Genomic DNA, 25190 nt, shown 5'->3' with positions numbered 1-25190 from the left:
GCACTTTCACAATTAAATTATTGTAAATCAGTCATTTGTACTCACCCTCATCAACATGGAAAACACTCGAAGCATTGTGCTGCCTTATGGCAGTTACTTAGTTTATAATATTTTCGCTTAGTAATTCATTTTCTAGTTAAAGTTAGAAGAGTTTTAACTATATTTGTTTTCTGTACTACATCGCGGGATGCTATGACGTCACACCCGGTTTCGCGGTGTCTTGTGGGAAAAATGCCGTTTGCGATAAACGGAAAGGTGGGAGGGAGCACATTACGCGAGCAGCTTTGGATCTGAGCGAACGCTGCTTTTAAGTTAAAGGTGATCAATAACTTTTCCTGGTAGGCTGCAGTATATATATTTTTTACCAGTTGTTAGGAGATATTGGAATGTTGTTCAGTAAAGAAGTATACGCAACGTATATTTAAAAGTAGCCGCGTTACGGGCACGGTTCGAAAAAAAGCATTTGCAATATGTATTTGTTTTTGTTACCATATGGATTTAATTAAAAGTTAAAAAATCCTCACGTGTAATATCTTTCTGTGTAAATATCTCATATTACAACGTGGGACACCTGCGGCCGAAAATCCGGTGCGGCCTAAAATCCGGTGCGGCCTTTACAATTAAAAAATTGATTTTATTTCTAAAATTAGAGCTAGCGGCTTTTAATCAGGTGCGCTCTGTAGTCCGGAATCTACGGTAATAACTCCTAGCAAAATGTATAGTTCTGTACTTGGTTCAGGTATCCTTTGATAACATACTGATCTCACTCTATTATCATCCTTTATCTTGCTGTCTTATAGTGTTCATAGCACAGTATGTTGCTCTGTTTCCCTACAGAAACCAATCATAATTATTTAAGGTATGCAGCACTGCCAAGAGAGATTGTGTGCACTGAAAATCTTACACCATGGAAGAAACTCTTACCCTGTGGTTCAAAGGTAAGTCTTTTTAGAGTGGAAGTAATGAATAGCATTAAAGATATTGAAAATAAAATATGACTAAAGAAATATAGAGTCAGGAAGAAGTGGAAGTAATTAAATTACAAATTACTTTTATGTAAACCAGTAGAAATCATATGATAATTCATCATTTATTATAGGTACTCAAAGATGATTGCATTATAATGAGCATCAGCCTTGTTTGAAATTTTGTGTAGCTAGTTATCCAGATGTATAGAATAGTTAAGCCCAGAACCAGAATGTGAATAAGTTTGGATTTGCTACTGTTTAGCAACTCAATATCCAGGCTCTAGAGTGAGTGTGGTTTTGTCAGACTATCAGTGACTTGGGAGCTCAGGAAGGGACAGGAGCTGCAGAGTTGTTTTGTGAATGGACGATTATTGGGAGTATTGCTATTGTAATATCACTTGAGGTTTGTTGGACCATTCCTGTTACACCAAGTTCCATTGATTAGATTTTAACAAATTTAATTGGGTAACCCTCACAAATATACTTTAATAAATAATGTAAATATTTTTAAAATATAGTTATATAGGTACTATATTTTGGAGGTTAATGGTTGATACATAATAAGTACAAAGGAAAATAACCTAAAACTCTGTTAAAGGTGAAACGTTTATTCTAGGTTGACTGCTGATTAAAGACAGAAAAGATAATGTTTTTCTCACAGTATGGTATCTGATGTGACAAATACATGTTAGATGCAACATGAGATCTGAGGCACAACAGGTGTTTGTTACATTGAAAGACTAGCATTGAGCGTGTGCTTGATGTGAAGAGTTGAGATCCAGTTTTTTTAAGATGCACACATCTGTCCTTGACCAGATATTTAGAAGAATATTGGATATGAGGCATGTCTGCAGGGTGTTGGAAATAATATCTAGAATGTGCCAGTTATGTACTAGATGTGTTGTGTGATATTTGATGTGAGTTGATAAGTGCGGAATTCTTTAGGTGTGGGGAACGATATCTATGCAGAAGTCATGATATTTCGAGCGTGACATGCATGCTACTTTTAATGTGCAATATTGAGCTTTTTTAATTGTGTTAAATATTAGTATTTAAAGATTCAACATTTTGAGCTTTTTCTCTACTGCCTTGCATCCTTTTTGCTCTTAGTAAGAAAGTATTTTGTGTTCAGGCAGGATTGGGAGTGCTGCTGAAAGCAGAGAGGTTATTTCACACCAGTTATCATTCGCAGGCTGTTCATGTCAGGCCTGTTTGTCGGGTGAGTGCAAAACACTTTTTCATTTTGTCTTAGTTAGCACAGCCATTTCTGAATTAAGCAGAGTCTTATCTGTAGTGTTTATGTAGAATACATTCAAATTCATATTCATGTCATGCCATGCATCACCACTTGCAAATAGGATACACTATTCAAAGTCTATTGTTCTTTGAGTTTCACAGAGCATATGATAGAATTTTACACCAGAAAATGCTACTTGATTGTATTGGTCCAGCAGGTTGCTGAAGCAGTTCAGCTTTTCCAGTGTCTTGTCCATTAATCTTGTACTGTCCTTAATATTTATATAACTTTTCTCAGAGTGTATTCCAGTCCAATCACATCCAATGGCAATTCATTATGTTCTTCCCACTCAAGATTTAAACTCACTCGGTTTGTGAACATTTTAATTTGGCTCTGTTGTCACTAACTGTCCACGGGATAATCAGCTTTCTCTATCAAATTCTGGGTGCCTATATTATGTAAACTATGTTAATAAGCAGGATGGAGCTTTTAGATTGAGGATTGAACTAACGGGCTTTGTGGAACAGTGATAAGGAATAGAAACAGTGATAATATTGTTTTTGGTGTATTTGAGTCAAAAAAGTCAGAAGACCCATTGTGTTTTGTAAACTGACCTCAATCTGGGCAGTGATTGGAATGCCCCAAATAGTTTGAGCCTTTGACTTGTATCCCTTCGTACAGTATGTGATGGACAAGTTAATCTCAGACTGGTCTTTGCTTGGAGTGCTTAAACCATCTTTAGCTCCTGAATTGTATTTTTATTTCCAAAGCTGTCATTGATGGATATCAAATAGAATTGAATTTGGACATGAAGGAACCTAGTATCATGTGATTAGTACCAGAATGTTTTCAGATTATATGTGCATGGAACAGTTCAGGCAATTAATTTAAAGCCTACTGTTGCTGCAGATGGAAATAAATACAATGGTAAGGCATTTTTTCTATTTGATAATTTACGCAACCAGCATCAGACTTTCAGAGCTACAAATATTAAATTTGTTATTCTGATTGCTAGTAATTCATTAAATGCCTTTCAATGTCTCTCTCTGTACCGCACTGACCTTTGTGTAGCACCTGAACCCATAATATGAGTGTTGCCATTGAGTCTGTGTTAACATCTGAAACATTAACTTGCTCTTTCTAATGAAAGAAATGTTCTAACCTGCCATAAGCTTCACATATTCCAATTGTCGAATACTGAATATATTTTCATGCTGTCTCTAGGATCATCTATGCACCAGTACCTCCTGGGAGCTGACACTGAGCCTATCTGTCGTATTTGACCTCCATGCAGCTGGCTCTGGGAGAAGGGGTAGGTTTATTAAATATGAAATGAGGAAAGGAAATACAGGAACAACAGCAGGCAGATCACCATATGAAGAGAAAGCAAAGGTTATTGATTTATGTGTAAACTTTCCATTAAAGAGTGAAAGAAAGAAAGAATCGGTCTACAGTATATAGTGGCTTCCATGAATTCCAGATGCAGCTTTAACGTCAAAAAAGTGGTAGCCAGTTATGGTGTTAGCTACAGTATGGGTTCCCACCTCATTCTATCAACGTCACATCTGCCTTGGGAACTCAGCCCATTCCAGCGTTGTATCCGTCACTTGTAGCTGATCTTTATCCCATGTGCTTGTCAATACCTGACCCAACTATTCTAATACTTAAAGATATTTTGAGCATAAGATGAGTCTGACTTCCTCATGGCATTTCAAACTTATGCTCTAAGATGAGTGTCAAAAATAAGTTTTATTCTTCAAATTGCAAACTCACTTCTCCATAATGTCTAGAAGTCTTAGTCCATTCACTGTTTTTCATGGCGCATAAACAACATCCTTGAATGAACAGTGGTTTCCACCATCATAATTTCCACTGCCACCTGCATAACATCACTGATTTTATTTCTGCCTCACCTAATGCTGGAGGAACTCTCATCAATGCCTTTATTGTATATAGAACATAGAAAAGTACAGCACAGCATAAGCCTTTCAGTCCATGATATTATGCTAACCCTTCTTGTGGACCTGCCCAATCAAAGATTCATATATGCAGCCACCTATCCTCCACCCTTGGTATTAACTCATCTATACTCCACTATCTTTATTGTGAATCAAATCACTTTTTTCACACATTCTGCCAGTATTTGATGACTTATGTTTGCTTCAGGTCCATCAGTGCCTCAGATTAAAATTTTTCAGCCCTATGTTTGAGTTCTTCTGTAGCACTTCTCTCTCTTTTCACTGCCCTCTTCCTCGTCTGTCCTGTAACCTCTTTCTTGAATTTTGGCTTGTACATTGTACAGTTTTGGCTGTACTCCCAAAGCACCTCACAATTTTTCATGGGGCTGCCAGGCTGTATGGTTGGTGAGGGTGTTTAGTTCCCTGGATGGTGGAATGAGCAGTATTGTTTCAGTATAGGTACATATGCAAATCATAAAATTGGCGATGCTGGTAATCTCAAATAAAGCAAAAAATACTGCAAGCATTCAGGTACTCATGTGTGGTAAATGTTTTCTGTATTATCTTAGGAAACATATTCCCCAATATGCTGCTAAAAAGCTTTAGTAAACACAAATAAGTTAATGATCAAAATTTTGTTTTACGATGTTTATTGAGGGTTCAGTATTGGCCAGAACTCCTGGGAAAAAAACTTCCCTACTCTTTAAAATTAAGTCTATAGTCTTTTTTTGTGGTAGACAAGGCCTCATGCTTAACATTTTAACTGAAAGATATTTCTGACAATGTGCCACAGCTGTAGTAATATTAAAGAAGTTGTATTTTTCATGAAATGAACTTGATATCCTTTTTTTGATGTTCTTCAGTCAGATTAAAGTATTTAGCTGGTTGTCAGGTCAGTATCTGATGTTATGCCCAAGAACCCTTGAACCTCAGCGTGCCATGTAAATAGGTTCAAATAGAAGCCAGTTACAATGATACGTTTGCTCTCAATCCCCATACTCGTGTTCCCTAAGTGCACGAACACAAAGGCACACGTACAAATTTTTTTTGTGAAGATGTTAGTAGCCATATGTCACTGAGCATAATTTTCTTACTGTGTAGTTGATGTTTTACAGAGTGGTCACTGTTTAAGATGTTTACACGAACACTAACAGAAGTATGTCCTCTGGCATCACAAAGTACAGTTTACGTGGACGTCACAGACAAGGAGAAGGTACTATACAGATTCAAGTTTAATTCACATACACTGTTCATCCAGGGAGATTTTAAAGGATGGGTGCACTGAGGGCCAGCTGTGATCTTCAAGAATGTAGGCCATATTTACCCTCATGGTTACTGGCGTAATTTATTCTGAGGTGGCAACTATTGAATGGGGAGATCCGTAAGTTATAGGGGAGAGCTACAAATGCCTTGTGGCAATCGGTTAGAAACTTCATTGATGGCAGAGTTAGTATGGTTGATACTTCCTCCTTCAAATCCAGAGAAGTCCAGAATTTGCGTTACTCTACCTGTCTCTTTTGGAACATCCTTTTAGCGAATTGTGTATTTTTGAAATGTTTCTTGTAATGTAGGATAAACAGCTAATTGAAAATGATCTCATATAAGTTGAGGAATAAGCCTTAGCCATGTGTCACGTACCCTGTGACCAGGTTAAAGAACCAGCAGAAATGGAAAACACATTGGAGTCTGGTATTGCTATAGACTAAGAGTGTTTATTAGTAAACTACACAATACGGTACTATAAATGCACATATATCAAACAGGTTAGCAATGACATATATATATATATTATCCCCCAGGCAAGGATGGACACACAAATAATTCCCCACTGGTCGCCCCTTTTTACACTGTGAGCCACTGATCGATTTCCCCAAATCGATCCTCCAAAACCCCACCTTCCTGTGGGTGCAAAAAAGCTCATTCAGTGTCTGAAACTGCATGTCTGTCTGTGCATGAGCGGACCTGGTTTTTATCTCCACATGTTGGACACCAGCTGTCCATCAACCTGCTCCTCCCTCCTCTCTCTGCAGGAACTTTTAACAAGCAGGCAAGTGTCCTTGTGGAAAGGTAAACAACTTTCAGAGAAACCATAACATCAATCTTTTGAGCAGTTTCTTTCTCTCTCTCTCTCTCTCTCTCTCTCTCTTAATAACAAGATCTCTGCATCGAACACCTCCCTCTCTCTCTTTGTAACATCTCAAACAGTGTCCCGACATTTTAAAGTGATTGTCCACAGGAAATATGAACCCGAGGAGTACATAACTCATGACATCAAGGAAAATAGGGAGGCCTGTAATGTGCTGCAGATTTCTATGTTCTATGTTCTTTTATTGAATATGATTGAGATACTTTAGATTTACCTGAGGGTAGGACTTGATTAAAGTTTGTGAAAAGTGACAATTTTCAATAGTTCAATTTTCTTTGGTGTATTGGCATCAAAAATGTTCAGGTTCAAAAATGATGGTACAGGTTGAAAGCAAAAATAAAGATTACCGTAATTTTTAATTAAGTAGCTATTCTACAGTCCAGGGGCATCAAAAATGCTCTTAAAAGCTTTCTTCCAACTTTCTAGGTGAATGACACCTATGAACTGATGCCACCAGCATTCACACGGCTTAACACAACAGTACATGGTCAGTGGAGATCCTATGCTGTGTACAATTTGCTAGATCCTCAGCTGTACAGTGCATCATCACACTCCTTAAACATAGTGTTGAAATGGAAACCATCTAAACAGTTTGGTGAGTTACAGCTTATTTGATGTCTGTATTGGAATCTCTGGTTATGTATAGTCAACAGAAGAGCCCAAGTCTTAATCTGCTGACAAAAGACTGCAGTTGCTGGGGCAAAAGAGAAGCAGCTGGAGGAATGCGATTGCTAACTTGGCCTGAACTGCTGAGTTCCTCCAGCAGTTTTTGCTAAGTCCAAATTTATTCTGCAACAAAAGTTAAACTGACTCGGCACAAAAACAATGAATAAGTTTGTACTGTAATTGCAGGGTTGCTGTCTTCAAATTTAGGAAAATTTAATTGGCTAGTTAGGTACAAAAAAGACTTAATCTACATATACTAGTACCAAATATTGCATCAGCTATATATTCTTGTGTGCACATGAATTTCACTGTTATTTAATTATTGAAGGTATAAGGGGAATAGACATTCCAAAATTAGTGGACTAGGGCTAGGGAATTGGGTAAGGTTTCCAATCTTCAACGTGTAAATATTTCATTTGGAAGTGTAAGTGAGGACTGCTTGGTTATAAATTGACTGCCTTTGGATAATCTATCAGTGGCTACAGGAAATGAAGAAAAGGGGAACAAAAGTGTGGCTTATTTAAACTGGGTTTTCAACACTAGTAACAATGTGTTGTGTCACCGAGAATGAATAGCCTACAATGATAGTATGAACATGAAACTCTATTCTGTAGGTTCCCAATTTCAACTTGGTGGTGATGGTAGGTAATGCATGGAGAGGGACTGAAATATCAGGCAATTAATCATTGCCATTGTGGGTTAAACAGGATGGAGTTGTTTGAAATAATAAATTGACAAGATAAACTTTAGTCTGTTTTTACTTGTAGTTGGGATATCAAGAAATTATTCAATTTGTATCATATGTGCTAAGCATTTAGACGAGGACTTCTGTTTATTGGGTTGGTTCAAACTTAGAGCCCTCTAACTATTATGGCCAGGCACTGACTTGTTATTCTCATTTATTTGCAGTGGTACCTGAAGCACCTGTCTTCCATGCAGAGCGATATGTGAGTGGCTTTGGCCTTTGGACAGGAAAGATCAACACCTTGATCTACAATAATCACCCCTACCGATCATACCCAGTGTTGCTGATGGAGGTTGTACCATGGTACCTTCGGCTCTATGTTCACACACTCACCATCAACACCAAGGGCAAGGAAAACAAACCAAGTAAGAGATTTCTCCCTCTCTCTCCCCATTGCATTTCTCTTCTCATTGTCCCCTTTCCCCTCATCTCTATGGAATAAAATGATGAGATGGCCTGTGTAAAATAAGTCCATATATACTTAGGTGTGACAAATGTTACCAGCCTGCATGTAATCTAGGTTTTTCTTCAGCTAAACAGGCTACTTTCATTATTTTAGGAGAAGCATTTGAGTTTAACGATCCAATAAGGAACATCCTTTTGACTATATTGAGTCAGGGGTGGGGGGGTGTGGTCATGTAGTCAGTGATGATTGGGACATGTGTACTTGCCCTGAGAAACAATGTCTTCAGGCTGAGATGAATGCCTTAAAATGTCACAATCATTTTCTTTTGTGACTAAATTGGAATTTCTTTCCCCATTCCACTTCTTACTGCCTCACTTTTCAAATGTTGCCTTGATGTGAGCAGTAGTCACTCACATCTTGGCTCTAAAATTAGCTTTTATCTAGATTTGCAGAATGGAGCCAGATGCTCGTGACATTCTCTAAACTCAGCTGCAGAGAACTGATTCTGGAAATCCCCTTAAATACAAATGCTCAGATTTGCTCTAGCTACAGTTCCTGGCAAGTGGAGGTCACTCTTCATCACTATAGACCTAGTACAATGACAGAGGAAAGTGTTTTGGGAGAATTTTTATAAGTCTGTTGGAGATCAGAAGGGTGAGTATCTGCACCTCATTCCTAATTTCTTATATTCAAACTTGTGTTAGATGAAGGTCCTTTCAGTGGTGTTCTGGAGCAAAGAAAGGTTGTAATTCTTGTGAATCTATGATCAGCCACTTGATGGTACTGTAACTCCGATAAACACAACTATTACCAATGAAGGGAAAACTGCATTCAAAATGTATTCTTCAAGTCCATTAACTCCCCTTTCGTAGTAACTAATTTGATTTTGATTAGCTACCAAAACTTATGTCTCTTTTAACCCAGTAATAAATTATCCTCAATGCTCCAGTAAGCATTTGTTCATATGACAAGCAAAAATCTAAAAAAAAATCATTTATATCCTCTAATTATGCCAGTTAATCCATTCCTGCTGTAACCTTTATGCTCTGCCATGTACTTTTCATTTTTATTGGCTGGGCTGTAATATGCAGCATGAATTATATTCATCAGGGGTATCTTGCCTGAATTCATCTGGTGCAGACTTAGACACGTTTTACTGCATATATTAAAGCCTAAGCAGTGAAGGGTAAATGCTACCACACTGAAGTGGTTCAAAAAAATTATTTCTTTAAGAATGACTTACTAGTGTAAGAGTATACCTGTTATCATCTTGTTTGTGTGGTGAAGTTACACTGCTCATTTCCAAGTGCTTGAAGATTTTGATTTGGTGATGATGAGGAAGCAACAATATATTTCCAGTTAAGGGTGGTGTGAACTTGCAGTTAATGATATTTTCACAGGCTTCCAACCTTGTTCTAGGGCAGTAAACATAATGAAGATGTAAGTTGTAGTGGGACCTGTGCTATATGTCAGAAACAGATGTTCATTGATTGCACAAAGATCCTGACAGTTTGAATCCTGTTGTCCTAACTTCTCCTTTGTGTATTCTCCCCGTATTCCCATGACTCATCTGATGTTACTCACTAGGAACAATTTACAATGGCCAATTAACCTGTTAGCCTGCATGTATGAGTAGGTACAGAGGAGATGTCAGGGGTAAGTTTTTTTTACTCTGAGTGGTGAGTGCGTGGAATGGGCTGCTGGCAACAGTGGAGGAGGCGAATGCAATAGGGTCTTTTAAGAGGCTTTTAGATAGGTACATGGTGCTTAGTAAAATAGAGGGTTATAGGTAAGCCTAGTAATTTCTGAGGTAGGGACATGTTCGGCACAACTTGGTGGGCTGAAGGGCCAGTATTATGCTGTAGGTTTTCTATGTTTTTTCTATTTGAGATGTGGGAGAAAGCCAGAATATGGAGAGAATGTGCAAGTTCCATACAGACAATTGAACCCAAGTCATTGGAGCTGTGAGGCAGCAGCTCCGCTAGTTATGCCACTGTGCTGCTCCCCATCCTGTCGATGATCTCTACCACCAAGTAAACAAGGACAGCTAGTGCACGAGCCCACCACCACACAGAGATCCCTTTGAATTGTATGCCATCCTGACTTGGAAATATGTGGCTGATCCTTCATCTTAATATAATTCCTGTAGCTCACCGCTACTTTGAGGGCATTTAGGGATGGGCAACAGATACGGGCTTTGCCATTGATGTTCAGGTCTTGAAAATGTATGAAGCAGACAAAAATTATGCAGAGGGAATAGATGCTTAATCTGATGGAAAGGCTGTGAAGTGGATAGCTTGTCCATCTTTGCACTGGATAATGCTACCCTCATAAATTTACTGTATCTGTTTAATCCAGACAAACAGTACACTTCGTTACAATCTTGGGTTATACCTTGAAGATTGTAGAAAGACTTTGAAGAGACAAGGTGAATGATGTGCTTGTGATTTCCTTGGGCTCTGACCTGTCATTGTAGCCACAGCTAGTATCTAAATTATTAGGAGCAGTAGAGAATCGAGGATTAGACATGCCTGTACTCAGCACTGCCCATTGCCATCGTAGGGGTAACCTACTACCGTGGATTCTGGTAATCTGGACACATTGGGACCATTTTGGCCCAATTAAGTAGCTTCCTCAATTAGCTGAAGTTCCACGGAAATCGTTGAAAGAAAGAAAAAAAGTGACAAACTAAATGAGTAACAATTTAAGTATTTAAATGAAGTACAGAACAAATTTAAACACTACCAATACTTCTACAGTACAGTAAAACTGTATTAGTTCCTAATAGTTACAGACAGAGGTATTCATCTGATGTATTTGGTTGACTGTAAGTGAACTAAATCAGTGCAGACACCTAGTGCAGATAATGAACTACCTTCGTACAACGTTTTAGACAATTGCATCCTTCAGATCTACATTTTAATTGTAACACTCAAGATAATTGTACATACTTTTGCAATTCCTAACTTGTTGAGGTAGTGAAATCATTTCACTTTCACTCGCATCCATTTCTGACATCTTCAAGCCTAACTTCTTGAAACCATGATGAGTGAAACAGTTCTGAGTTATTGCTTATTTCTCACAACTATCAGTAACAAAAATCACTGTTTTTGAACACAAGCACATGCAACTGATGCTCTCTAAAATCTGATCACTTTAAGCACGGAGTAGTATCTAACAGCCACGCAAGAACATGCGAGTGACACTATTTAGAAGCTGTTCGGCAACAGCCCCCTACACCAGTTAAGCGACTTAGTGTCCCAAATATATGAAGGGAATCCCAGCTATTTCACTCGATTTAGTTTTTGTACTTTCAGTTGACCCAATTAAACAACTGCCCCAATTAACCGGAATCCACTATACACCCTATCCTCGTTATATGCGGGGGATACGTTCTTCGCAGTCGACGCATAATGTGAATAATTATTTAAATGGAGAAAACAGGGATGCGTTCCAGAGGGCTTCCTAAATATGTTTTATCTGTAATTTATTCACATTTTCACACCAATACGACACAAAAGCAGTACCACAAGGCAACATTCGTATTATATTTCATCAATTTACAGTAATATTCAACATAATAAATCATAGAAAGTTAACATACTAAGGTGTACAGTACTCACCAACAGTGGCTGGTGTGTTCGCTCTGGGAGATGAGTGGTTGTTGTGGTGTCGGGATCATATCAAGCACAGCAAGGGGTGAAGGAAGGCTCACAGAACTCTTAGAACTGCCAGCAGCAGGAGATGACACCGGTTTGAATAAAGTGGTGAGGGTTGTTTGCTTGGCAGCATTTTGTTTTTCAGCATAAATTTGCTTGTAGGGAAGAAGGGTTGACGACAGGGAACGACTGAAATGCTGACTCCGTTCTAAACTTGGGTCCATGTCCATCGCCATTTGTGCCAAATGTTCCTACTTCCACCATTCCCTCACCGTTGGTAAACTCCCGGAATTTTCAAAATCACCTGTTGCTTGCAGCATCTGAGAGATAGTTCGCCATAAAAAAAAACGCCTTGAATGTGGATAACACCTTCAGTCGAGTGGTTGAATCAGCGATGTTGTGTTAGGCGGCAGGAATCGCACTGTTATGTTAGGATGAATGCTGGTCCAAATGTTTAGGATGGGCTGGCGCATTGTCAATCAACTAAAGAACTTTAAAGGCAAGATTCTGTTCCCGGCAGTAGCGTCCCAGAGCTGTGTTACCTTTAGCTGATGCTGCGATGTTTATAATTTCCAACTTTTTTTCAAATGTTAAAGCGGTTCTCTGCTGCTCGGCTGATGGCCCAGAACATGACATCGGACGCTTAGGAGGCTTAGTTAAATATTTCAAGCACAAATCACTGCACCGTAGGTAAAACCAACAAAAGTTCAAGAGCGCAAGATTGCACATCCACACCTTGCCAAAACCAATGCGAGACTGGCGGGCAAACACAAGGAAATCTGCAGATGCTGGAAATTCAAGCAACTCACACAAAATGCTGGTGTGAACGCAGCAGGCCAGGCAGCATCTATAGGAAGAAGCACTGTCTACGTTTCGGGCTGAGTCCTGAAGGGTCTCGGCCCGAAACATCGACAGTGCTTCTTCCTATAGATGCTGCCTCGCCTGCTGTATTTCACCAGCATTTTGTGTGTGTTGCGAGACTGGCGGGAGTGAGATTGTGAGGTGCGTGCACCTCACTTGTATTGGCAGGAAAGTGGTGCCTCTCGTCCCAACAGTGAGACTGAGGTGTACGCACATGACTTGTATTGGCGGGAGAGCAGTGCTCCTCGCATAACTGAGTTTTGGACACATATAAGGAGGATAGGGTGTATTATCCTCCACACGACAACTTTTAGTTTCTGAATTTAAATGTTTTTCTTGCTTCTCTTGTCATGTACCCCGTGACTGGGTTAAAGAACCAGCAGAAATGGGAAACACATTGGAGTCTAGGATAGTGTTTATTAGTAAACTATGCAATACAGTAATATAAATGCAGGTATATTAAACAGGTTAGCAATGAGAAACACACACACACACACACACACACACACACACACACACACACACACACACACACAAAGCTTCTTCAAGTCTAGGGGTAAATGAATACAGTCTTACGATGATATGTAAGAAAAGGTCAGTTCAATGCACGAGGTTGCTGTTGTTGGTAAGAGAGAGAGATTTGTAATCCAAAGGCATATGTTGTGAGAAGGCAATTATGTCGATATTCCAAAATACGGTAACAATAGCAGTAGGTTTTATCTCCGGAGTTGTTTCACTCCACACACGAAGTATCACCGACAGTGATCTTCAACGAATATCCTTTCAACACAAGTGGTACCACACCCGAATTCAGCTACGGGTCATCCCAAAGTGGTGGCCACAGGATACTGGAACAAAATCCACGTACGGATTATCACCAACAGTAGCTTGTCACTGAGGTACCATCTTCAAGTGGTAAAACTACCAACTACCAATACACAGGTAGTTTCCACACAACGTTACCCCAAACACACAACTGTGATAGCCACTTACCCAGTTCCATGACATACAAAATAACTCCTACAGTGATTCGCCACAGGGGTGCCTTTCTTCAGTGAACTACCATACCCAAACAAGGGTAACACACAAGTGGTAATTACAAAGGTTTCCACCCTCACCAGAGAACCCACTCCTGTGGATTAACTAAGTGACAGTCACACCTTCGTATTCGAATGGAACTCAAACTCACCCTTACGGGCTACAGAGCAGAGAGTCCAAACAGTGACCTCTTTGTCACTAGGTTTCTTCTGTTTCAAACCTTCTTCTCCTCTCTTCTCTTCCTTTAAAGTCACCGACTGTGACTATAACCAAGGTGACCGTTCTTCTGTGGTAGAGTTATCAACCCAGGCTAGGGTTGGACACACAAATAACTCCCCACTGGTCGCACCTTTTCTGTACTGCGAGAGCCACTGATCGATCCTCCAAAAGCCCACATTACTGTGGGCATAACAAGCTCATCCAGTCTCCAAAACCGTGTGTGTCTGGGTAACAGCGGACCTGTTTTTTATCTCCACATGTTGGACACCAGCTGTCCATCAACCTGCTCCGCCCTCCTCTCTCTGCAGGAACTTTAACAAGCAGGCAAGTGTCCTTGCAGAAAGGAAAACAACTTTCAGAGAAACCATAACATCAATCTTTCGAGCAGTTTCTCTCTCTCTCTCTCTCTCTCATTGCACTGGACACCTCCCTTTCTCTCTCTTAATAGCAGCACAGTGTCCAAAAGCCAGTCTCATTATCCCGACATTTTAAAGTAATAGTCCACAGAAAATATGAACCCTAGGGGTACATAACACTCTCCATTTTCTTTTGCTTTAAGTTTACCTGATGACCTGTAGATGTTCTGGTTTGTTTTGTTACCATTTTTAAATATTAGTATATTTGTTTGCTTCCAAGCTAGAAATTCCTTGTTTCACTGCAATATCCTGTAGGTTTCTGGTGTGCTGAATATATTGGATTTCAATGAATATTTCAGATTATTTATTGAACATTATTAGATTACAGTTTTATTGTTTGTGAAATGTATTTGGCAGCATCTTATAATTTCTGGTATATTTAATGACAGGTTACATTCACTATCAGCCAGCAAGAGACCGAGAGTGCCCTCATTTACTGGAGATGCTAATTCAGTTGCCTGCCAATTCCATCACGAAGATCGGCATCGAGTTTGAACGAGCTCTATTAAAATGGACAGAGTACCCTCCTGATCCCAATCATGGCTTCTACGTTGGGTAAGGAGATGGAAGTGCATTGGAGCCTATAAACGATATGGAGGCTATGAGAGAGTATATAATTGCCAGAATAGCTTTGTGGATGAATAACATGTGGAAGGTTTGGAGGAGAGTTGGGAAGGATGTACAAATTTAAGTTGAGATAGAATAAATGGTGAGAAACTTCCAACGGTGGAAGGGCGGAGACTTGAGGTGAATATTAAAATAATCTAAAATGATTTGAATCTGTTTTAGGGAGCTCTTCTTGCAGAGAGTCAGCTTGGACCCAAAGGAACAAATGACCTTCTCTGCTATGAATACTGTTCTTAGTTTGCATAAAGGATATCGCTTCAAATAATATTTTGGAAATAGAAGGGAAAGAAACAATGCACACAAAATGAAGTGCAAATATTAAGAGCTATGTTCAATGTGTAAAAGTCATTGTCTTTTGACTCTGCGATAAACAGACAAAAGAAAGCAAAGCAACAGAAAGGCCTTAGAATGTTTGCCTTATCTCAAGACAAATGAAAGGACTACTTCTGTTGGGCTTAGTCTGACCATACCTGAAGTACCTGAAAAATCAGGCATTATTTCATTTTCTGCTTGGAAGCCTGAAAATTACAGGCATTTTATGCATTTCTAGTTGACAGTAGAAGTTGAATTAAATTATTGGAATTTGTGGGTCTTGTAAGGCTTTCTTGACCAGTGAATTTGATGTCCGGGTATGAGCTAAGCATGTGGTCATGATGCTGGGTCTATCTCATGTGAGATCTCATTGTTTTTTTTATAGCTCATCTGTTCTGAGTGCACTGGTGCCAAGCAGTGTAACTATGGAAGCCAACAACACTAAACCGATGCCTCTTTTCAATAAACTGTAAGTATGAGTGATCTGCACTATTTTCTGGTCTTTGTGCTGATTTCTTCACAGGGAAGATCTTGTGCTTTTGACTCAACTATTCACCTAACTAAAGCAGAATCAGTGGGTGGCACTGCCTCAGTTCAAGGGACATGCATTCAATTCTGTCGCTTAGGTGCTGACTGTAGAGAATTTGCACACTCTCCCTGATTCTGCTTTCCTCCAATTTCCTCCCACACCTGGTAGGTGCCAGTAAATTCATTGGTAACTCTAAGTTCTTGTAGTTTAATCTCTTATTAGATTAATAGTTAATTTGGTGCAGGGACACAGAAATAAGAAATAATGTTTAATAAAGTGCAGAGACTCAGAAGAAAATGTAGATGGGCTAATTTTTGGTGGAATTCTGGATAGTGAGGGATGTTGCCAAAGGACATAGCTGGATATAGAACAGTTGGTTGATATGGGTTTAATCTGGGTAAATGTGAGTTGTTGCACTTGAGATCAAATGTAAGGTGAATGTACACAGCTAATGGCAGAACCCTTAAGAGCACTGATGTATAGATGGAACTGGGAGTCCAAGCCCATAGTTCTTTGGAAGTGGCAATGCAAGTAGACAGAGTAGTAAAGAAGTCACATGGAATGCTTGCTTTCCTCAGTCAGAGCACTGAGTATATGAATCAGATAGTCGTGTTGCAGCTTTATGAAACTCTGGTTAGGTTACATTTGAAGTTTTGTGTTCAGTTCTAGTCTCCCAATTATAGGAGCAATATGTAGACTCTGACTTTGACAAGGGTGCAGAGGAGGCTCACCAAGCTGCTGCCTGGTTAAGAGAGTATTACTAAAAGGAGAGGTTGGACAGATTCGGATTGTTTTCTTGGAATGTCAGAGGCTGAGTAGAAACAACAGAAGATGATAAAATTATGAGAAGCATAGATAAGGTAGATGGTTAGTGTCTCTTTCCCAGGGTAGAAATGTGGAATGCTTGAGGGTGTAGTTTTAAGGTGAGGGTGTTAACCTGAAATTATTAACCTGCTCAGTTGAGGAAAAAACACCAGAGACACGAAATTACCTCTGAAGTGGTTTTTATTCAGAGAGGAGTTCCTCCTACACTTCCCCAATGACATACTCTGTCCCTAGTCCTGTACGCATACTTTGCTACACTTACCCCCTGTCCCCCCCTTCTACACGTACCCCTTACCCTCTCCACATTCTCATTTCCCTTCTTTTATCATTTCAATGATCACTCATCAATATCGTGAAAATCCTCTGGTGCAGGTTCGAGGAGTTCAGTGGCCTCGACGGTTGCTTGTACTACCATCAGTGGCTTAGCCGGCAGCAGGTCCCCTAACGAGGCCATTATGCCGTTCAGGACACATCTGACAATGGCAATACAGACAAAAATCCCTATAATGGCCATCAATGCGTAGATAGCCCCGTTGATCAACCAGTCCTTCCACGTACTTAGTCCCCAATCCCCCCATCCTGCCCAACCTGTTCCTTCCTTAATGGATCGTAACTGTTCATCTATTTTGTTCATGTACCGTGTTATGTTGGCGGTAGCATCGTCTAGCCCAGTTATGCATTTGTCCTTTACGATAGCACAGAGCCCTCCCTCTCTGGTGAGAAGGTGCATAACTGTTTTGCATGGAGAAGAGCTGCAGTTGGTTAAGGCTGTCAGTGATGAGTCTTAATGCTCCCCTGGTGGTGTTCCCAAGGCTCATGAGACCACAGGCCAGATAGTTCCGATTGTGGGCCACCATAGTGCCTCCTGATGCTCCCAAAGAGAAAAAGCCAGCTGCCCCGTATCCGGCCACCTGACCTGCGGTGAGGGTAGTCAGGACTTGGTAATTTGCACAAGATTCCTGGGAGACCTCTCTCTTGTACCTCCCAGACGGGCAGGATAGGGGACCCCAAGTCCCAGGGCAAGGGACCGTGGTGGGGAGGCCACCGAGGAAGGGTAAGGGTACTCCAGGAAGTTGGTAGCAATGCCATTATAAAAGAAAAAATACCCCGGGAGGGTATACATGGTCTCAGTGCAACCTTTACCCTTTAGGTTTTTGTCGTCGCTCCACTCTCCCACACTGGTAGAGGGGTACAGTCGTTTGGTACCCCTGCGATAGTCAGGTAGTGGGAATACATGATCATTGACTTAGAGGTGGGTGCTGTTCCCCTCCCCACAAAGGAGTTGCACCCTCTGGTTCAGGGACTGGCACTTTGTCTCATGGCAAGAACAAGATATCCCTAAGGGCACCTTGGTGGGGTGACACTCCCTTTTCCTACAGGGCTTGGAGATGCAGGTGACGTTAATCGAGACATACACGTCTGAACATCCCCACCCTGTTCCAAAGTAGCAGTTCTCATGTACTCGGTCACCCTTCGGGGGCTTGGGATTCCCCTCCCACCAAAGATCTTCTTTCATCCACGGGAAGAGTCGAACGGCCCCTATATGATCTGACCGCTTAATGATGGATGGGGGAAATAGGCAGTCCGCGACAGGGGTCGTGGAAGAGTCATAGGTGAATTCCACCCTCTTTCCCGCAGCCAATGTTTCGCTGGCGGGGGTGCATCGGAAGGGTTGATCGGCATGATCCCAGTGCGGGAAAATGGTGAAGAGCGAGGAGACACTGGCGGGGTGGGGATAGCAAACGATGGTCGTAGTTCCATACAGTCGTTTGTGCACGTTTTGGAAATAGTTCTCACTTATAAACCCTGAGGGAGGTCTTCCAAGGGTGGGGCCTTTGGGGAAATTCCAATCCCTCTTCCGCCTTGAAATGTCCCCCTTCGATCTCTTTAGGGGGTGTGGTTCCTCGTCCAGAGCTTCCTGCAAACACTTCCCCTTGTGTAACAGGCCCCTTAATCGACCCTCTGCCCGATTTCTCTTTCAAGTAAAGTCGAACCTGCAATTCTGGTCCCAACAGGGAAGGGCCCAATTGTTCCTTTCACCTAGGACCAGTTGACGGTCCGCTTGTGTAAGTCTCCCAGTACAATAATTAACCCTGGTTACATTCCATTTCCCCAATTGGCCTTCACCATCATCGCCACAGACCAGGACATCCTGGCTGCAAAGGTGGTATACTCTACTGTCCTTTCCCGGGTGGCATCGATAGACCCGTCCCTCGACCTTTGCCCTATACCCCACTATCCCTAAAAGAATATAGATAACCAACAGCATCCTACCTTCCATTACTAGAGTACAGTTTCAAGAATGTGGCACCACAAGGGAAAAAAAAGGAACTTAAACACACAACAGTTCAATCAAGTCTGTTTCTCAGTCCCTTCATTTATCTGTAGTTCCTAGCGGGTCCGGGGTCCAGCGCTTGCAGTCGCTCAGATGAATCCAACGTTCTTGTCCTTTCACTTTGACAGCAGAGGGGGTCTGCAGGAGGACCTGGTACGGTCCTTTCCACCAGGGTCCCAGCTTGGGTCGATCCCAGTTCCTTATTAACACCCAGTCTCCTGGTTCTGCTCCCTGCCACTGGCCTTCTCTGTCAGGGACAGGTCTTGAGGCTTCCTTCACCTGAGTGTGTAGAGACTTAAGAGACAAAGTTAAATGCTTGAGGTAACACTGCAATTCCTCGCCCATCATTTGTAAATCTACTTGCACTGGCGGGGGATTTTGGTCACTGCCCCATGGGGTTCTATTCAGGCGCCCGTAAAATATCTCAGCAGCAGTTAACCCGGTACCAGTTTGAGGTGTAATGCGCATGTGATACAGTGCCAGGGGAAGGACTTTAAGCCAATTTAGTCCTGTTTCAAGGGTCAATTTAGTTAATTTATCCTTCAGGATGCCATTTGCATGTTCCACGATTCCTGTGGCTCGGGGGTGATAGGCACAGTGGAATTGTTGTTCAATCTTTAGTATTTCGCAGAGTTCTTTGTTTACTTTCCCAATGAAGTGTGGACCGTTATCAGATGAGAGTCTTTCTGGGATACCAAAACGAGGAATAACTTCTTTCAGCAGTATTCGCACTACCGTGGAAGCCTTGTTGTTTGTTGTGGGGAAGGCTTCAATCCATTTACTGAAGACGTCAATTTTAACTAAACAGTACTTGTAACAATTCACCTTAGGTAACTCAATAAAGTCCATTTGTAATGTGTCAAATGGTCCTGCTGGGGTTGGGGTGCACCCTTTATCACATCTAATAGACTTACCCGGGTTTACTTTTTGGCAAATTAAGCGCAACCCCTTGCCCATCTCTCCGCTGCCTCATTTAAACTGGGGGACCACCATGTTTTTAATAACAACATACACATTCCCTCCTTGCCGAGGTGGGTGTTAGAGTGGAGGCAGTCGACCAGGACAGGCAGGAGAGTATCAGGAATACAAGTCTGACCTGCCGGGGTCTGCCAGAGGCCTGTTGCGTCATCAATAATACAACCATGCTGTTTCCAAACATCAATTTCTGTTGCAGGGGCATCCCCCTGTAATCACGCGATGTCGGATATGCCTGGGCTATCAACCGGCTGCCTGGCAGGCAGAAGGCGTGGGGCCGAATCCACTGTTATTGCTTTAGAGGAGGAGGCTCACTTGGCTGCCAGGTCTGCCCTGGCATTGCCTTACTAACGGGAGAGTCATCGGATAAGTGGGCGGCACATTTTATAATAGCAAGCTTACCAGGGAGCTGGATGGCTTGAAGCAAATTGTCAATGTAGGGGCCATTGGCAATGCTTTTGCCAGCCGACGTTTGGAAGCCCCGCTGCGCCCAGAACGTACCAAAATCGTGAGTGACCCCAAATGCGTAGCGTGAATCTGTGTAAATAATGGCTATCTGACCCGAGGCGAGGATGCATGCGCGAGTGAGAGTGAAAAGTTCAGCCTGTTGGGCTGAGACTGATGGGTCTGCCTCCAAGGTGGTGTGTGGGGTCACGACGGCATAGCCTGATTGCCGGCCACCATCTGGGGAGACAGAGGACGAGCCGTCCACAAAAAGTATCAGGTCCAGATTGTCGAACTCAATGTCCTGGAGGTCTGGCAGCGGGGAAATGAGGAAGTGGTTTCGCTCTACGCAGGAGTGGGGAGGCTTGGATAGAATGGCGGGTGGGTGTTCTACAAAGGTAGCCGGGTTAAGTGTGGTGCAATAGGCGAATGTTAGCAACGGATTATGGAGAAGAACAATCTCATAGAGGCTGAGTCGTGCCTGAGTGAGATGTTGAGTTTGGTGTGTGGTTAGAAGGGCAGTTACCGCATGGGAAGAGTAAACCATCACCGGTTGATGCAAGGAAACTGAAAAGATCCCTTGGGGTCACCCTGTAGATCTTAATAGTACTCAGCAAATATTCGATAAATTCCTCCGGCTTCTGCTTTCTGTCCGGGGTGCTCTGCATCACTACCAGCATTTCATTGGGCTTCCAGGGGGTATACACAGAAACAGTCAAGGGATTTTGCACAGCATCCTCAGGCTGGGCTTGATTGTGACGAGGGTTAGGGACCTCTTGCATTGGCATCTGTCGGTGGGGGGCTTGGGTCTACCTGGATATTTGGTGGGGTAGGGCCAATCAAGGTACTTTCGAGCAAGGGCCGCATCAGGATTATCCTCGGGGTCAGTATCATCACTGGAGGTGGTAAGTTCTGAGTCAGGGTCAAACTCGTCCCCTTGGGGGTCTATCAAAGGGCCATCACCCACATAGAGGTTCCGTCTTGTAGTCCATTTACGAACCATGCGGTTCTTAGGGGTCGCAGGTTTAGTACCTTGTGTCCCCTTTCCTGGTTTTAGCTCGGGTACGGGCCGCAATGGGGTCGGTGAACCATGGACTTGGGGTCGGGAGTGCATGGCGGGGGGGGGAACGATCATGGGTCAAGGGCACAGGGGGAGCGGAAGGTTCTGAAGGTACAGGGGGGATGGGATTTGCAGCCCCCACAGTTGAAGGGACCTGCTGCTCCTCCTCCTCCTCAGTGTCCTCGTTAGGGTGAAATAGGGTCTGCAGCCCAGTCATATCCAGTGCCGGCCGTTTATCACCAAGTTTTACATTATGATCATCAATCCTACGCTGCTCATCATAGATTTCACACAAGGCCTTCAGTACCGGCCAGCCCCTGGGTTTTCCGTCACTATCGTTGATGGGTATCTTTCTGTTTTTGCATTCACCTCCCAGGAGGTCTGGCGGGAGCGCTCATTAAGTCTGCTGGCCACGGTATGCCAACGCGTAATTAGGTCTTTCCATTTCTGTGAGACATTCTGGCGCCACACCTGTCCCTCTGCTCGCTTACACTTCTCAAGATCCCAGGTTCCCCCAATGGCCAAAATTCATTCCCCAGCTTCTTATTCATCCGCGCGCTCAGTCTCCGTAAATCTGTCTTGTTTTCAGGGGATTCTTTACATATTTTCCATAATGGTGTATTTGGTCCTGATTTATCCAGAGTCTGGCCCATTTTGGTAACTTACTCTCAACATCCACTTCAGTTTCCTGACCTTCGCGTGGCAGATTTCTGCTCTTAACAACCAGTCTAAGGCAGGATGCGGTTTCTGTTAGATGTTGGGACCAGACCTTAATCAACTTGAGGATGTATTGCTCCGGAGCTTCTAACCCCAAACCCCATGCAGGGACTCTAACCCCGCTTCCCAAACCAGGGGACTCGAACCCCAAACTCTATGCAGGGACTCTAACCCCACTTCCTAAACCAGGGGACTCTAACGCCAAACTCTGCAGGGACTCTAACCCCATTTCCTAAACCAGGGGACTCGAACCCCAAACTCTATGCAGGGATTCTAACCCCGTTTCCTAAACCAGGGGACTCGAACCCCAAACTCTATGCAATTCTTACCTGTTATCCGTGTCTCCCAACTGAGGTTCTCCGTTTTGTCCGTGGAGGCCGTAGGATGGTCAGCCGGAACTGAAGGGGTCGGAACGGGGAGTCAGAGAGAGAGAGACCGAGAAAAATCTTTCGGAGGGCCCTTCCGTCTCAACCCGCTGGTACCTGCCCGCCGATCTCTTACGCCGGACCCTGAACTGCCCACCGTTTGGCTCCTGGCTGGCTCGCCAAATTGTCAACTTGAAATTATTAACCTGCGCAGTTGAGGAAAAAACACCAGAGACACGAAATTACCTCTGAAGCGGTTTTTATTCAGAGGGGAGTTCGCAGCCACACGCACTTCGGGCGTAAGGTAGCCAACTCCCAATTTGTTGGTTCACAGAGGTCATACTTGTACCCAAAAACGGGGCACTACATTTGCAAATATGGTTACCGATTCAAATTCATCGATTGATTGGCTATTGCATAGCTAAGCACGCAAAATACTCGGAATAAGTATAGACACAAGTGAAATACTTGGAATAAGTATGGACGCAAGCAAAACACTCAAAATAGGTATATAGCTCAGATACTTTGCCAGACACATTGTCTTGCGGTGGCAAGGTTCCCCTTTCTTTGTGGTTGCCATGTCTGTTTGGTACTCTATTTTAGTTACCTGTTCCCGGTCCTCCTACACTTCCCCAATAACATACTCTGGCCCTAGTCCTGTACGCATACTTTGCTACACTTACCCCTTGTCCCCCCTTCTACACGTACCCCTTACCCTCACCACATTCTCAAGGTGGGGGGAAGTTTAAGGGAGATGTGTGGCATGAGTTATTTTTTACATTGAGTTGTAGATGCCTGGAATGTACTGTGAGGCACGGTAGTGGAAGCGGACTTGATAGTGATGTTGAAGAGGCACTTAGACAGGCTCATGAGCTTGGAGAGAGAAGGGTCATATTCAGGCAGATGGAATTGGGTTCACTTGGCATCATGGTCAGCACAGACATTGTGGGCTGAAGGGCCTGCTTTACTCTACTGTTCCAATGCTACTGTTCTTTGGGAGCCATCATAGTCCAGATAGCATATCGGCTTCTTCCTGTGTGGCTACAGTGTTAGAAACTGAGTGACACTGAATGTTAGGGGAAGTGTGTAGCTTCAGAGTTCCATCATATACAGGCCTTTGTTGCCTCTAACTATCAACTCACAGCTCTGTCACTACCTCCAGACTTCCCTCCTCCATCTACATATCACCCCTCCTCATCTATATTTGATCATTGGTTGCCAGGTTTGGCTCCATCCCTTCTGTTCATCTCTTTATACTGGCTAACTCTTCTCAATATTTCAGTCAAGATGAAGAGTTTCAACCTGAAATATCGACTGTCCATTTCCCCCACAGGTGCCGCTGACCCACTTGAGTTCCTCCAGCAGTTTGTTTTTGCTCCAGATTCCAGTAACTGTAGTATCTCTTTTTGTAGACCTATTATATGACTTAACTTCATTAAATGTGTTTAATTGCGTTTAAATTTGAAATGTTTAATAATTTCTGGGTTCTTGAATATTTGTGAATGTTGATGAACATTTGGTGTCAGTGACAGCATTAATTACTGATGGACTTGAGGCTGGGATCTTAGCAGCTGTCAAATCCATTCTGTGAGTGTAGTAAGCCACTTCTGCTAGAGAAAACTGCTCCCACTGTCACTATGGAAGAAAGCGTGTGATCATGGATAGATGGAAGATTTGCCCCTAACCTTGACAGTGAATGTGGACTGTAACAAGAGGTCAGATGCACTGCATTTGACTTGTATTCCACAATGTACAGGCATGGAAACCTAATCCCTAGAAACAGGTTGTGCTGTTAAAGTATAAGAATGCCATTTACTAAAGAGATGATTAGGTTGATTTGGACATCCTCTAGTAGTCAGGCAGTGACCAACAGTTCCTATTAGGGAGGCTCAGCAATTCACTGAATTTATAAATGACTAAAATGATAGGATTAAAAGCCACTTATTCCAGTTTATCAAGGACACAAAATTGGGTGGCTTTTTAAAATTTATAATTGGAAGCATTAAATTTCAAAGCACTATTAATCAATGAATTGAATAGACAAAACTGGAGTAAATGCAACATTAGCAAAGTAGAAGTCATCTCTGTGGATCCAAAAGCAATGTATTAAAGTACTTCAAAATGGTGAAAAACTGAATGCAGTAGAGATTGTAAAAGATGTGGTACGTAGGTATCAACTATCAGCATCATCGTCAGGTATAGAAAGTAACTTAATAGAAACTTAGTCCATAAGACCATAAGATTTAGGAGCAGAAGTAGGCCATTTGACCCATCGAATCTGCTCCACCATTCAATCATGGGCTGATCCACTTCATCCAGTCCTCCCCACTCCCCTGCTTTTACCCCATACCCTTTGATGCCCTGGCTAATCAAGAACCTATCTATCTCTGCCATAAATGGGGGTAGGGTACTAACATGGATAGAAAATTGGTTGGCAGACAGGAAACAAAGAGTAGGGATTAACGGGTCCTTTTCAGAATGGCAGGCAGTGACTACTGAGACTACAGCTATTTACAATATATATTAATGATTTAGATGAAGGGATTAAGAGTAACATTAGCAAATTTGCAGATGACACAAAGCTGGGTAGCAGTGTGAAATATGAGGAGGATGTTAGGAGAATGCAGGGTGACCTGGACAGGTTGGGTGAGTGGGCAGATGCATGGCAGATGCAGTTTAATG

At 42.4% G+C, this 25190-nt stretch overlaps 1 protein-coding gene across 4 annotated transcripts in view; it reads left to right on the top strand.

Moving 5' to 3' along the window:
- The window catches only part of pigt (phosphatidylinositol glycan anchor biosynthesis, class T), a 45325-nt gene that overhangs the window by 6162 nt on the left and 13973 nt on the right, over positions 1 to 25190 (top strand). For all 4 annotated transcript variants that reach the window (XR_012100835.1, XR_012100836.1, XM_073061526.1 and 1 more), the window contains exons 4-11: positions 838 to 938; positions 2101 to 2187; positions 3430 to 3517; positions 5279 to 5376; positions 6736 to 6904; positions 7885 to 8085; positions 14709 to 14874; positions 15644 to 15727. Coding sequence is in view for 2 of the 4 variants with exons in the window: in XM_073061526.1 (XP_072917627.1) it covers positions 838 to 938; positions 2101 to 2187; positions 3430 to 3517; positions 5279 to 5376; positions 6736 to 6904; positions 7885 to 8085; positions 14709 to 14874; positions 15644 to 15727 (994 nt within the window). In the remaining 2 variants the exon portion in view is untranslated. The remainder of the gene's footprint in view (positions 1 to 837; positions 939 to 2100; positions 2188 to 3429; positions 3518 to 5278; positions 5377 to 6735; positions 6905 to 7884; positions 8086 to 14708; positions 14875 to 15643; positions 15728 to 25190) is intronic.

The sequence above is a fragment of the Hemitrygon akajei genome, chromosome 11 (genome assembly GCF_048418815.1).
Source record: "Hemitrygon akajei chromosome 11, sHemAka1.3, whole genome shotgun sequence".
NCBI lineage: Eukaryota > Metazoa > Chordata > Chondrichthyes > Myliobatiformes > Dasyatidae > Hemitrygon > Hemitrygon akajei.
Note: the sequence above shows the minus strand (reverse complement) of the source record. Positions and strands in the feature narration are given on the sequence as shown.